This window comes from Mangifera indica, chromosome 12, assembly GCF_011075055.1.
Source record: "Mangifera indica cultivar Alphonso chromosome 12, CATAS_Mindica_2.1, whole genome shotgun sequence".
Taxonomy (NCBI): Eukaryota; Viridiplantae; Streptophyta; class Magnoliopsida; order Sapindales; family Anacardiaceae; genus Mangifera; species Mangifera indica.
In genome coordinates, this window is record NC_058148.1 from 11723407 (window position 1) to 11738121 (window position 14715).

At 31.3% G+C, this 14715-nt stretch overlaps 2 protein-coding genes across 3 annotated transcripts; both read right to left on the reverse strand.

The window, feature by feature from the left end:
- Positions 1-901: 901 nt before the first annotated feature.
- Positions 902-3012, reverse strand: LOC123192475 (pentatricopeptide repeat-containing protein At5g04780, mitochondrial). Its single transcript, XM_044605044.1, has one exon. The coding sequence runs from the start codon at positions 2885-2887 to the stop codon at positions 1016-1018; it is 1872 nt and encodes a 623-aa protein (XP_044460979.1). The 5' UTR covers positions 2888-3012; the 3' UTR covers positions 902-1015.
- A 3177-nt stretch (positions 3013-6189) lies between these two features.
- LOC123192624 (cationic amino acid transporter 6, chloroplastic) lies at positions 6190-9991 on the reverse strand. 2 transcript variants are annotated; one of them, XM_044605249.1, is made up of 4 exons: positions 9452-9984; positions 8788-9356; positions 8465-8699; positions 6190-7006 (listed from the first exon to the last, which is right to left on the reverse strand). In XM_044605249.1, the coding sequence occupies exons 1-4, from the start codon at positions 9831-9833 to the stop codon at positions 6438-6440; spliced, it is 1755 nt and encodes a 584-aa protein (XP_044461184.1). In that variant the 5' UTR covers positions 9834-9984; the 3' UTR covers positions 6190-6437. The 2 variants fall into 2 exon arrangements, with proteins under 2 accessions (XP_044461184.1, XP_044461185.1); XM_044605250.1 differs by having other exon boundaries at positions 6613-6750; positions 9452-9991.
- Between the last annotated feature and the right edge of the window lie 4724 nt (positions 9992-14715).

The following is a 14715-nucleotide window of genomic DNA, read 5'->3' on the forward strand; positions in this document are numbered from 1 at the left end:
ATTTGTTATATACGGTTAATTGTTTTTTAATTTATAGTTACTTTTAATTTTAATAATTGCAATGTTTTGAAATAAAAGTATGGAAAAAGAAATTTTTTTTATTACAATTATGTCCTCATTTAAACTTGAAGATGAGGATTAATGAGAAAAATAATGGGGCTGAAAAATCATTTCCTTATAATACTTGAGTGGTGTTAATGAGTCTCACTTACAGTTTTTGTAAATGCAAAATTCTATCTAAATATGGGTTAATTTGTTTCATAAGCATCCTTAATCTTCTCAGCCTATCTGTTCTCTTCTCTTACCTAGTTTCCCATGGCTAAAAATTCAAGACAATGTAATTGCTACCGTATTTCTTTTCCTTTTATTTTAAAAAATAAAGAGAATTTTAATTTAAAAATTTACGATATATAATTTTTTGGATGTAATTAAGAAGTTTAATCATAAAAGAAAACAAAAAACTTCATGTCATAATTCAAGGAAATTATTGGGCTATTTCAGGCTAACTCTAATATAATCCATCATGCCTTGGAAATAAATAGTGTCTAGTCCTGTCAATTGTTCTAAAAGTAAGTATTTAAGTTTAAAAAGGCCGTGCACATCTTCAATTACGTGAAAATAATATATTCAAGTAGTTGCAGAAATGTATATAATCCTCACTTCGGTCTAATCAAAATTTAGCTAGACAAAGATCTTAAGTTGGACCTGTTAAAAAATGTAATTCCTTTTATTTTTACATCTAAGTTTTAATGTTCTAACTGGACATATAAATATAGAATCAACCCACCAATTCATAAATACTTAGTTGTGTAACTGTGTTAGCACTCTCTTGAATTTTCATATAAATATGACTGGTGATTACTGTTAATAAACATCAAGGCATTTCATAGAACTCTTTCAATAACCTTTCAAATTCCACACTTCATAAATAACTTGTGAGGATGAGTACAAAAGAATACACTGTTAGAATTGTAAAGCAATATTTCAATGGCGGTCAGTGCAGTAAACTCGAAATTCACCAGAACTCCCTACAAGAACAACTTCCCTGTCTAAAATGATGAAACCTATTTGTATCCCTAACAATAATTTCCCTCCCTGTAATGCTTGATGCAAACTTCATAAAAGAATGGCAATCACCACAAATTCTGAGGTTCTTTATAATCCTGATCGGGGCACCAGGGCATAAGCACATTAGTCCGAATGTAAGAGCTAACTTCTCACTGTGGTGCCTCAGAAGTTCCTGCTTTCTGCTATCTTCCACGTCGTGAAGGTCATGTTCAGTCTCAGGGTTGTAGCCTAAATCCTTCAAATCTTCCAACAATTTCTCCAACTTCAAGTAAATCTCATTGATTTTAGGGTGGTTGCTCTCTCCAACCATAAATGCATGAACTTTATCCTTGACTTCAATCCAGCTCTTACCCCTCTCTTTTTTCGCCTCACTGTCTTTAAGAAGTTTCCTTGCTCTCACAACTTCCCCCCACCTACTCTTTGCAGCATATACATTTGATAACAACACATGGTTTCCTGCATTTTCAGGTTCCATTTCAAACAAATGTTTAGCTGCAATCTCAGCCATTTCAAGATTCCCATAATTCCTACAAGATGCCAAAAGCGATCCCCACATTGCAGCAGTAGCATCATATGGCATCTTCTCAATCAGATCATGGGCCTCATGAATCAGCCCTGCTCGACCAAGAATATCAACCATGCATGAATAGTGAAGGACATTGGGTGAAACATTGTGCTGCTTCACCATAAGATCGAAATAGCTCTTCCCCTTTTCAACCAAACCAATATGACTACATGCAGATAAAACAGAAATGTAGGTAAATTCATTCGGGCAAAGACCAACCTGCTGCAATTTCTCAAATAAAATCATTGCCTCCATAGAAAGTGCATGTCTAGCAAACCCAGAAATCATCGCGTTCCACATAACAACATTTTTCTCTTCAATACCTGAAAACACATTATAAGCATCTGAAACACTACCGCACTTAGAATACATATCTATAAGAGAGGAAGATACAAACAAATTTGAAACAAACCCAGTTTTACACAAAACAGCATGTACTTGTTTCCCTTCAATCAAAGCTGCCAAATTGGCACAAGCACAGATTACAGAAGAAATAGTAAACTGATTCTGTTCCAACCCAATTACTTGCGCTTCACGAAACAACATTAAAGCCTCCTCATAAAGCTGATTTTGCACAAAACCAGCCACCATAGAACTCCAAGTAACATCATTTCTCTCCGGCATAAGCTCAAAAAGCCGACTTGCATCCCTTAACAAACCACACTTTGCGTACACATCAAGCAACGCGGTTCCCACGAACACATTCGATTCCATAGCCGTTTTAACAGCAAAACAATGCAACTGTCTACACTCAAACACATCACATTTCGCTGCGCAAGCGCAGAGAACACTCGAAACAGTAAATTCAGTAAACGGGGTTTTCCCTTCTCTATGCATACTCACAAAAAGAGAAAGAGCTTCTTGGTCTCGTCCATTCTTGGTATACGCTCCAAGAATTGTATTCCAAGAAACGACAGTTCTCTCCGGCATTAAATCAAACACCTTGCGGGCTTGATCAATAGGGCCACACTTGGCATAAAAATTGATAAGCATGTTTGAAGTCAAAGAATCTGCGTCAAGCCCAACAATGATAATCTTAGCATGACAAGTTTTGCCTTGCAAAAGTGCTCTTTCTCTTGCACATAACTGCACAAAAGCATGTATAGTTGAGAGTGGAGTAGCAGCATTTGGGGCCATGGAAATATGAAATTTCGGATTGGGTGTGGTGGTGAGGTTTCTGAGATAGAAATTAACATGATGAGATCGAGAATAACAATAATGGAGTTTATTTTTGTATCTATTTATGGTTTTCATATAATTTGATGCAATGTAGTTCAAGATTAAGAAATGTCAAATCTGAATCTATACAAAATTTATGTTAACGATTCTCTTACATGGCTAAAAATTAGGCTCGGCTAAGGGCAAAAGACGTATTTCCACACAACCCAAAGTTTATTGAATCCAACTCATACATATTAATAATTAAAAATCTAAATTTTCATTTATAAATAATTAAAATTAATAAATTTAATTAATTCTAAAGATAAAATTATCATTTAATAAATAATATATTAAAAATAATATAATTTTTTAAAATCTTTCATTTTTCATACATAAGTCTAATTAAATTTTTAAATAATTATCTTTAAATCTAAAATATTTTTTAGGTCTAATTAGTTTTTTTAATAGTTATTTTGTCTAATTTCAATTTGGAACTTATTCTTTTCATGAAATTCACCCTATTTATTACTTTCTTCATAGTTTTAGTAATATGTTTTCATCAAATAAACAAATATTTGAAATAAAACAAAATATTGAAATAATATCCATTGTTTAAAATTAAATAATTGTATAAGAGTTATCTTTTTTGGATGAAACTAAATTTGTCCCAAAAAAAAAAAATGTGGGGATATTACTAACTTAGTTTCTTTAAGAAATGGGTGTAGTCAGTAGATAAATGTGGGTGCATCAAGACCACATTGGGTTTCTAGTTTTTTTAGGCCCAAACCACCCTCAAAGCCCAGACTATCACTAACAGAGGCCCAATCCAGTGCTCACATTTACAAGAAATAAAATGTTGGAAATTATAAATACATTAAAAAAAAAAGAACTAAATAAATTCTATTTCATCTAATAATGCATACTTAACGTGTAATAATATTAATTTAAACAATAAAATTATATCTATATATTTTTATATATAATTTGGATACATAGTTTTATATTATTATATAATTAAATAATTTTAAAATAAAATGAAGTAGCATCTATACAAGATTGACAAGACCTTTTAACTTAATTAATTATATCCCATTCACATCTGGGTAGATGTTGAGAAGTCAGTATCCCCTTCCATCTACCCACAGAGATGTTTGTTACTCACTTGAAGTCTTGAACCTGTGGGCTTTTAGCATTAGCCTTTAAATTCCAAGAATTAGCAAGATTTCCATTCTATTTGATTAATTACTTTTGTTTTTTTTTTTCCCTATGCTTTTATAATTTCTCATTAATCCTTGAATACAATAAGTAAAGAGCTACAATACAATCCTTGAATATGATTAAAATTCTATTTAAAGGAGAAAAAAAAACTACCCACTTTCGATTTTGCAATATTATCCAATAAAACCTTAGTAATTAGTTTGAATGACAAAAATATGAGATTCCAAACATAAGAGAGAGTTTAAATATTTTTCTTTGATATTTCAAAATTAAACTCTTAAAAAGAGGCAGTTGGGTGTTTCAAGTGTCATATCTTAATTAAGTTTATCTTATTTTCTATTACACGATCGTAATATTTTGTTGTATTTTATTATTTTTATTTATTTAATATGGTGGTTATAAGTCTATACACTGAATCTAGAGTTTTACCTATTTTATGTAGTCGATTCAATCCCCAAAAAATAGTCTAACTAAATTATGTATATAACAATTAATAGATTGAATTTAACATTACAATAACAATTAATATATTGAAGTTAACAATATAGGTGAGTATGAAAATGAAAACGATACTAGCCATAAGGAGGAGGGAGAGTGAATGAAATGAAGTGGCGTAAGTGAGGCAAGCCAGTCCATAAATTGAAGATTTATGGTACGATTTGAAAAGGATATGCTTATCGAGAATTAAGACACATACCATCAGGGTTGATAAGGCTAACTAAATTGAAAAGCCACCACCAGAAGCCTCTTAAATTACAGTAAACTACAAAGAGTGTGGACCCTTCTTGGCTCTGTGACAAATACATGACAATCATTCTCAGTTTGCTATTTCTCACTTCCATAAGAAAATTATTGTAAAAGAGCGATGCAATTTGTCCCTTAGCTATTTGTTTTTTTCTGATAGACAAATTTTTTCTTAATTTATATTATTGAAGATACTTTTGAGAAAAGGGAAAAAAAAAAAAAAGTTCATCGTTTTTTAATGTACTTTTTCTATGTCAGAGACACTGCACCAACTTTTGTTTTGCGGAAAGCCCAGGGCTCATATTCCTATTCAGATACCCATGGGATGAAGGATGAAAGAGACTTGAAAGAAGTGATTTTTGTTTTGCCCTTGCCTCAAAGAAAAGGAAACTTCTTCTTCTTTTTTTTTTTTTTTAAGGGAATTATCGACACCAATTAGATAAGTAAATTATAAATATAATAATTATATTAAATAAATTAAAATTTAATAATTTTATATATAAATAATGATATATTATTATATAATTAAATATTATTTAAATTTTAATTATTTAATTATATATATAATACAATCTTTTAAAGTTTTATACGTTTAATAAAAATTTGAACTCAAAATTTTTATTTAAACCTTTAATAAAAGAAACTTTTATATATAATATATATTTTTATATATCTAACCGCGCATTAAAAATTAATGTATAGATTTATAAATAAAAAATTAAAAATATTTATTTAATAATAGACATTTCTTCATTCATACTCTTGCCCTCTCATTCTTTGATTGATGTTGACTATTTTGAAAGGCCTAACGTAACGTAAGAGATGTGACTTGTGACTAGTGCTTAATTAGGAGGCCCTGGCTACATACAGTAAATGATAAAAAAGAAAGCAATTGACTCATGAAATGGACAAAAATGATTCATTGGGGGACAATGGCAAACAAAAACTAAACAGGTTGGCCCACTGTACAATATAAGGCGTGTATGATTCTGATTTTCTCCACTTGTCTCATTAGATAATTATAATGCGCTGGAAAATACTGTATACGTATACGTCTAGTTTAAACTATTAAGCGAAAATTTATACGTATTATGCTCAAACTTGTTTAAAAAATTCCCATTTTCATTATATAATTAGGCATATGCTTATCCCCATTAGACATGCGCAATCTCATCTAGTTTTCCATTTTCATTATATTTTTGACATAATTACCCGTTAATAAAACTATTTCGTAATCATTTTGAATATCTAAATAAATATATATTTTATATATATCATTATATAATTAAATATAATATTTAATTATATAATAATACATATAAATTTATATATATTTATGTATATAAAATAAATATGATTATTATTGCTCGTTAGACATTTATATAACACTAATAAAATACTAAAAGAATCCAACAAAAATAACACATAGTGCATTGAATAATTTTTTCATACGTTAATTGATTGAGGTCAAATGTCACAGTAAAGGTTGATGGATAAAAGGATCAAGAGGGTGGGCTTAATCAAAGACTTACAAGTTCATATTTCTTTAAAAAAAAAACTGCAGAGGTCAATTCAAATCAATTCCATTTCTTTTACTTTTTCCCACGCCACTTTTCTCAGTTTCTGGCCATCAAACAACACAGGAAAGTGGAGCAGAAAATGTAATTTACAAAAGAAACTGTTATACTTTAATACTAGGGTTCTCACTTTCTGTTGATTCCAGCAGAATTTCTTCATTCTTTTGACCCAAGGACCCATCTCCTTCAGCATCAAAGCTAGCATGAACACTGTATAATAAATATACAACCACTGCCACAGCCGAAAAGAAAACGAATCGCACATAGGATGGTCCATCGAGTGACCCCAGTAAAAATATGTTCAAGAAGATAGACATACAGGGTATCCATGGCATCAAAGGGACACCCCAGAACTCTGGCTTTTTTGCTTGTGGAACGATGCAATGAAAAACCTGCAATACTGCTATGGCGATTACACTGCAAGATCCAAGCATAAAGACTTTAGACTTGTATGGTGGGACAAAACGCCATATAATGGTGAATATTACAGAGGTCACTGAAAACAAGAGCAGGAACGACAGCGTAGGCCAGGGATTTGTTGTGCCCACATTTACATATCGTTTATAGATAACAGCATTTGCTACCATGTAAAAGACGAAGAGTGTCCCAATTGATACAAGGTTGAGCAGCACACTTAAGTCAGTGAAAAGCGAAATAGCAGCAGTAAAGATTCCTGGAAAAAGGAGAGGATGCTGATGAATCACATGTATGAAACCAGTTAACCAAGTATCTGCTTAAGCAGCTCATAAAAGGAAGTCAAACAAAGACAAAGCATAAGCATCATAGAAGAAATTTCAAGGGAAGAAAACTTTTTTTCTAGTAAAGTCTATGAACCAAACACATCCCAGTCAGCCCTTATCAGCATATGAATGCTACTTTTCGCTGGTGAACTTGTGAACAAAGGTCATTTTCAATCAATGGCTCTAACCAGGGGATTTTATCCTTGTAATTAATGAGGACGATCAGACCTATCTAGACAGCTGAATATTTAACTAGATACAACTACAAAACCAAAACTGAGAGGGGTTACATAAAGAAGGTGATGAAATCAGCAACTGTATTAGTTCATGCGCATATCAAACTTTTTGCTCAGATCACATGCCTAACGGGCTTGCAAAATCTCAACTATTTTCATATACAGCCACCTCAAATATATGAAGCAATGAGAACCGTTGGATTGATTCGGCTTTATAAATAATATTATATGTATATATTTTTAAATACATAATTAAATATATTGATAATATAGACAGATATGTTTGCGTAATTTTATTGGCCACAAATAATAAACAGTGATATAGCATGATTCCTGTACGAACACTAAAAGGATGGGACAATGAACATTCCACTAATACAATCCCAAGTGCTGTACTTACAGACAGACAAGGAGATAAGCTCAACATCAGTACCTATCAGTGAACAGTTAAAAGTTTTGTACTAAACATTACGACAAAGTTTTCACTATTTCACAGTGAAAACAACCATGCCTAGTGATTTTAAATCCACAAAGATTTTAACATCTCTTAGAAACAAAATAGCATGTTTCATGAAAATGTTAATCACATTGATTGATAATGATACCCCAAATCAATGATAACTGCATTTATGTAATACATGTGGCCTAAGAAGTGAAAGCTAAATTTAGTAAATTTGTTCATGATCAGAAAACATCACACAGGTAGAAGTAAAAAACAATCAGGAAGAAGAACAAAATCACGAATCATATAAAATCATCATAAATAATTCAAAAAAAAAGTGTTTCCCCACTTGTACTAAACATTCATCAGGCATTGATGAAGACAAATACAACTAAACTAAAAACAAAGGGATTTTTCCACTTGGTTTTCTCCTTTGCATCTCTACTACAACACTATCAACCAACCAAAACTATAGTTAGCATGATCAAAATTCACAGAACTCAAATTCTGGCCTTGGTTGTTGACTATATATTAACTACTTATGAAATTTTGCAAAAGGGCAAATTGGAGGAAGATGGCATAAACAATTTGTTCTCGCTATTCAGTAAGAAACAAATAACAGAAATTGAACACAACAAATATACGAACTTTATGGCGGAAGCAAGACGAGAGGAGAAGGGAAATGAATTGAAATGACAACAAGAAATACGTACCAAGAAAAGCGGAGGCGTTGACGGGCGTTGATGTCTTAGGGTGGACCCGAGCGAACCATTCAGGGACCACGCTCGACCGTCCGATTACGCACATGTACCGAGCCTGTCCAAGCATCGCCACCAACAGCGACGTCAGTATCCCGAAACTGGCCCCCACTCCTATCACGTTCGACACCCACTTCCAGCCGTCAGATTTCCCACTAAACGCAGCCGCAAACGGCGCCTCCTCATCGATCTTCGCGTTCCCCGCCACACCCGATCATAAAAAATAAATAAATAAATAAATAAAAACTCATAATAAATTAGTTGTCTCATTTGCTCACCATATCATAAGGGAGAAGCATAGACATTGAAGCGGCCATTAAGCAGTAAAGAACGGTAACGATTACAACGGAACCCGAAACCCCGACAGGGATATCCTTAACGGGGTTTTGTACTTCTTCAGCCATGGTTGAAACGGCGTCGTATCCAATATAACTCATGTAAACCATAGCTGCTCCATAGAAAACACCCGAAGCTCCGTAGGGAAAGAACCCGGATGGGTGTTTCGGGTTTGCGGACTCAGTAAAATTCTTAGTATCTCCTTTCCAAAACCCAATCACTATGACGAACACGATGAACAAAATGTGCAGTACAGTCAGAATAATGTTCACCACTGAGCTCTGCCTCGTACTGTAACAGATTATGAAAGTGATAAATAAAACGACGGCAACGGCAGCGAAATCGATCTCATTTAAGCCTTTAGGGAGTCCGTGCACGGTTAATCTCCATTTTGAAGAGGAGACGCCGATTGCGGCGCCCACGTAAGCTGTGAAGCTCCGTGAAACGGCCGCATTTGACATTACATACTCCATTATGAGGTTGGCTCCGGTTATAAATGCCGCGAACTCGCCTGTGAAAGGTTTGAAATTAGTACAAAATTCGACAAGGTTGAGAAGAAAAAGAACAAAAACGACGTCGACGCGAGTGTTTTGAGCAAAACGCTACCAAAAGTAACGCGGAGGTAGCTGAAGGCGCCACCGGCGACAGGCATGTCGACGGCGAATTCAGTGTAGCAGAAGGCGGATAGGAGTGCGCAAAGGCCAGCAATGGCGTAGGAAATTACTACGGCGGGACCGGCGTCTAAGCGGCTGGCCTGACCCGTGGTGACGAAAACGCCGGCACCGACCATCCCGCCAATGCCAAGTCCGACGAGATCGTACGAACGAAGAGTTCGACGCATGTTTGAGCCGGACTTAGCCCGTACCCGGCTCATTTCATCGTAGGAAGTGGTTACGGAAAAAGCCCGTCGGGCGAAACGGGCCGGAGTCTGGGCCAGTGCATGAAGGTAAGAAGAGAAGTTAGCGAAAGAGGAATTATGGGTCTCCATTCTCCTACTGTTGTTGTTGTTCTTCTTCTTCCTGTGTCAGGATTGAAAGAGGAGTGAAGAGTATGACTTATGAGACAGACGAAAGTAGGAAAAGAACTCCGACGATAGACGGTGATTAAAGTTTCGCGTTTAAATGGAATTAAATTAAAACTAATTATAGGCAAAGGTAAATAAATATATACTAATTTCTTACAACTATATATCATTTATGTATAACAAATAAATAATATAAATATCATCTATAATGCCAAGCGTCAAAAGGGAAATTAAAAGGTAAAATGTCCAAATCCACAAGGGTGTAAACGTAATTTAGGCTTTTTGCATGAAACTTATGAACTGCATCTTCAAAGAATAACAGCTCATTTCATATTCTCAAATATGACAGCAGTATCACATGATAATACAAAAGCAGCGAGCCACGTGGCAGAGACGGTCGTCACGAGCGTTACATTGCAATGACTTGCAACGCAAAAAATGAACCCGAAATGTCCAAATCAAACCAGAATCCTTGAGATCTAAACAGAAACGTACAAAATCAGTGGCTATAAATGAAGAGTTACACGTGTATAAAGGTTGACACGTGTAAAGCATCGCGGATTTTGACCAGTAATTTTTGTGAACTGAAGCATGAGCCACTTGGGATTTGGGATTCAAGAATTTTGAAATTTGTTTATTTTTTGCTTTTTTTAAAATGAATTAAAAGGTAATTATCTTTTTCTCCTCTTACAATAATATAATAATGGTGTGTTGTAACTGTCAGTTTTATCCAAAAGGGAAGTCAAGTCGTTTGTGTGTAAAGATGTGTCAGCCTCCATCCACTCCACCACATATGGCTACTCGCAGTGTCAGCATGGGCACAAATATCTCATCACTTGGTAACCAATCTCATAATATCTCTTCTCACTTGCAATTTTTATATTATTTTCTTTAGGCCCCGAATGCTTTTTTTTTTTTTTAAAACTTTATTTACTACTTGTCTTCCTTATTTGATTAAGCTATATATCTCCTCATTAAGACCAGATAATTATTTAATTATGGGTCGTTGAAAAGGTGGTCGCCCAGTCAAACTACACAAACTGCGAACCAAAATTGATCATGGTTTAATTAATATTAATCTCTTGGTCAGAAAATGTTAAGCAAGACAAGTTGATTAAAATATTAGTGCATGAAGACTAATGTTTTGTCTTGTCTGTTAACGAAATTGTTTAATTTATTATTTATATAATTAATTTAGAAAGTCGGTGCGCTTTCTTCATAGATCTTTGTTTAATTAATTATCTACTCTTTTAGAGATCATGCTTATGTAAGAATATTATGTTGAAAATTTTTTATGTTTTATTGTCAAAACTTTCTTTGTGTTGATATCCTAAAAGAATTTGGTCTTCGATAAATCTTCAAAGTGTGATTTATTCGTGACAAAAGAGTGTTTGGATTGAGATACCAAATATGTAAAAATTGAAAAAAATAACCTTTTTTTTTTGTATAAGGGATAATTTGAGTGACAAATATATAAGATATAAAAGTATAAGTTTAAATTTTATTAATCATATATAAATATCAAACTATTAATCTATTTATTAGTGATTGTATAGTTAGTTGTTAAACTTAAGATTTTATCTGTTTGGATTGATCAATTTTTCAGCTTGGAGAGTTCTAACATTAATTGAAAAAAAAAAAAAAAAATCATTTCTGGGATGATTGATGGGCTTTGCTCTCTATCCGTATGTGTGGGTGAGTTGTTCAGTCTTTGAGTCTTGAGGGGAGCATGCCCATCAACATTTTGTGTTAAGGGGGCATTTGGACGGGTCCAATGGGCTCAAGTTGGGCCTGCAAGTGTTCCACCGCATTGCATTGCCTGGGGGAACATGATAGGAAAAGATTTAAAAATTTTCAAATTTGTATTCTTAATTACTAAACATTTATTTATTTATTAAAATTTTTTATTTTTGTTAGAAATAAATTATTATTTAAAAATTTTATTTAAAATAATAATAATAATTTATACCAATTTCTCACTTTAATTTTAACAATTAACAATTGTTTTCTTAACATAATTTTAAAAAATTATTTTTTACCTCTACCATCTAGGATTCCTAAAGTTTTCATATTTTAGAGTTAACAATCATTCCCCTTAAAGTTTAAAACATTATACTTACACCCATTCCCCCCTCCTCCTATTTCTAATATCGAACACGAAGTCTGTGAGATAATATGATTTATAAATATTGCAAATATAAGTTTAAGTTATAAGAATGCTAGAATTTCAACCTGTTACAATAATTGGATTGTAATTAATCTAACATAATGACTTGATTGAAACGTATTCTCATCATCACTAGGAAGAAAAAAAAAAAAACTAGTATTTCAATTATGTGGATATGATCATTGAATTTATAGTACCCACCTCAGTATGACCATTGAATCTGGATCCTCAATGATTTTTAAGATGCGAAATATAGTTGAATTGGATCGCAAGAAAAATGGAGAGAAAAGTCATCCTAACGAAATTATTAAAATAAATTATGTTCACATTTTTTTTTCCCATAATTTTGGTGGTAGGAGTTTTCTATGATGATGATGATGATGATGATGATGATGTAATATTATAATTTTTTATTTTATTTTAAAAATATATTATATTGTGATGTAATATAGAAAATAAAACCAAATAATCTAGTTTTTAATATATAATAATATAAACAATTTTATATGTTTATAACACAAATGGATTTGTATGTAATATTTAATTATATAATTAAATATTATTTTATTATTAATTTAAAATTATATAAATAATAACTAATTATATGATAATATATCATATATATATATATCAAATAATATCATATCATATATAACTATTTATATAATTAAAATGATGTACATATAATTTTATTATAATAATACACAATATCTTAATCTTTGTCTCGCCAATTCACCTAAATTTACTTTATTATTAAATTAATAATAATATATTATTTTATTTATAAATAATAATATATTTAAATATTATTTAATTTGTAATTTAAATATATATTAATATTGAACTCTAAATAAATTTATAGGTAACCAATCATAAAAGCGACTATTGTACAGGATAAGATTTCCTTAAATTTAATCTTCAAATTTGACCAAATACTATAACTGAATCCCTATTTTGACAATGTCGTCCAGTCAACTCGATCATTTCCAAGAAAACAAAACTAAACGAAAACACTCAATCTGTCCTTAGGACACCTTAACTCCAGTCAAATCCAGTTCAACAAAAATATTTATTATTATTATTATTATTATTTTAAAAAATTTCCGTGGTGACATGTTTTAATCTTATCCAAAACTTTGTTCGACTACGACTGCTTTAGCCAAAAATGGAATGCAGTATGCGTGTCGCCTAAGAAAGCTGCCACGCGGATGGAAACCTACATGTTACGATACATCCTCTGACATGTTAGCACTTTCTAGAAAAAGGCAAAGGCGGAGAGAGGGGAGGCGGCTTGGCTATTTAAAAAGCAATTATAAAGTGACAATGACAGACATATGACAAAGCAGTAACAAAGTCACCATTCCACAGGCGGTTGCCGACATCCACACCGCAGCACTTCACTCCAATCATATGAATTTTGTATTTTATTTATTTATAAAGTCATACAATTTTAATTATTTATCAGCAAATGGATAATTCTCAATCAATTGTATTCAGCGATTAATTCGTCTCCATTTTTTAAATTTTTTTGGCTCCTAAAAGTTTATGATAAATTTTCATATATAAATATTTTGTTTTTTTTTTTTAAAGGGGAGAATTTTAATATTAAAAAACAATTCGACTTTTCTCTTAGTATTATTTCTTCTTTCTCATACATAACAACTTTATTTCAGGTTATTCATTTTTTAATTTTTATTGAACAAAATAAGTGTTCAATTAAAAGATTTTTCTCAATTGCACAATTGATTAATTTTATTTTTTTTGATACATTTGTAAAATATATGTTGGTTTTATTTTTGTAATTTTAATTTTTTTTTTCGAACAAATATGCTGATATAATTCTGGTTTTCACAATTTTCAATAATTTATATTATTTTAAAATTTAAAACAAAAAGATTTAAAGAACTAGTAAAATCACACATCTAGACCCACAATCAGGGAAAAAGAAACATAATTGATGTATGCAATTAATTCATAGAACTAGATGATTTAATACAAAATCTTGTAATATTGGTTAGGCACTTTTACGGGTCGTGTTGGGTTCGAATTTATATGTTGATTATGAATGAATTTATATATAATATATGGGTAAAAAATAAAATTATAAATTTGATTTACATTCAATGATTTTTCGATTCATTCTATCGTAATAAGAAAAAATTGTTGAATAAAAGACAAGAATAAATATTGAAAATATTTACACAATTAATTTCAATCATTAATATATAAAAAATATTCACACAATTAATTTTAATCTTCAACAATAAAATTTTTTTAATCTCTTTATAGACATGAAAATTGAAAATGATATTTTAACCTTTCTATGAAATATTTAATTATATCGGAAAATATTTGAAAAGAAGGTTCAGAATTCAAGTGTATAATATATAATTATATAAAATATATAATATATATATATATATATATATATATATACATATAAAATCTTAATTGCCATGAGAATTAACCCAAAATTATAGAGTAATTGTCAAGAATTTAAATAATAATTCTTCCAATTATGCCTATTGTTAGACCGTTATTTTTTCTTAAGACTTAAAAAAATTCGATTGACAAAATTTTAACAATTATTAAGTTATAATTGAAAATAGTTTTATTTTTCAAATAATAAAACAAATTTCTTAAATTAAAGATTGGTTTTATATAAAATAAATTTATTTA

Excerpts from the sequence above, each read along its gene's own strand:
- LOC123192475 (XM_044605044.1), bottom strand. The coding sequence starts at position 2,887 with ATGAAAACCATAAATAGATACAAAAATAAACTCCATTATTGTTATTCT.
- LOC123192624 (XM_044605249.1), bottom strand. The coding sequence starts at position 9,833 with ATGGAGACCCATAATTCCTCTTTCGCTAACTTCTCTTCTTACCTTCAT. Across the intron at positions 8,700-8,787 it reads TGCTTCTCCCTTATGATATG|ATCGATGAGGAGGCGCCGTT; the intron begins GTGAGCAAATGA and ends GGGAACGCGAAG. Across the intron at positions 7,007-8,464 it reads CAACGCCTCCGCTTTTCTTG|GAATCTTTACTGCTGCTATT; the intron begins GTACGTATTTCT and ends TCCTTTTTCCAG.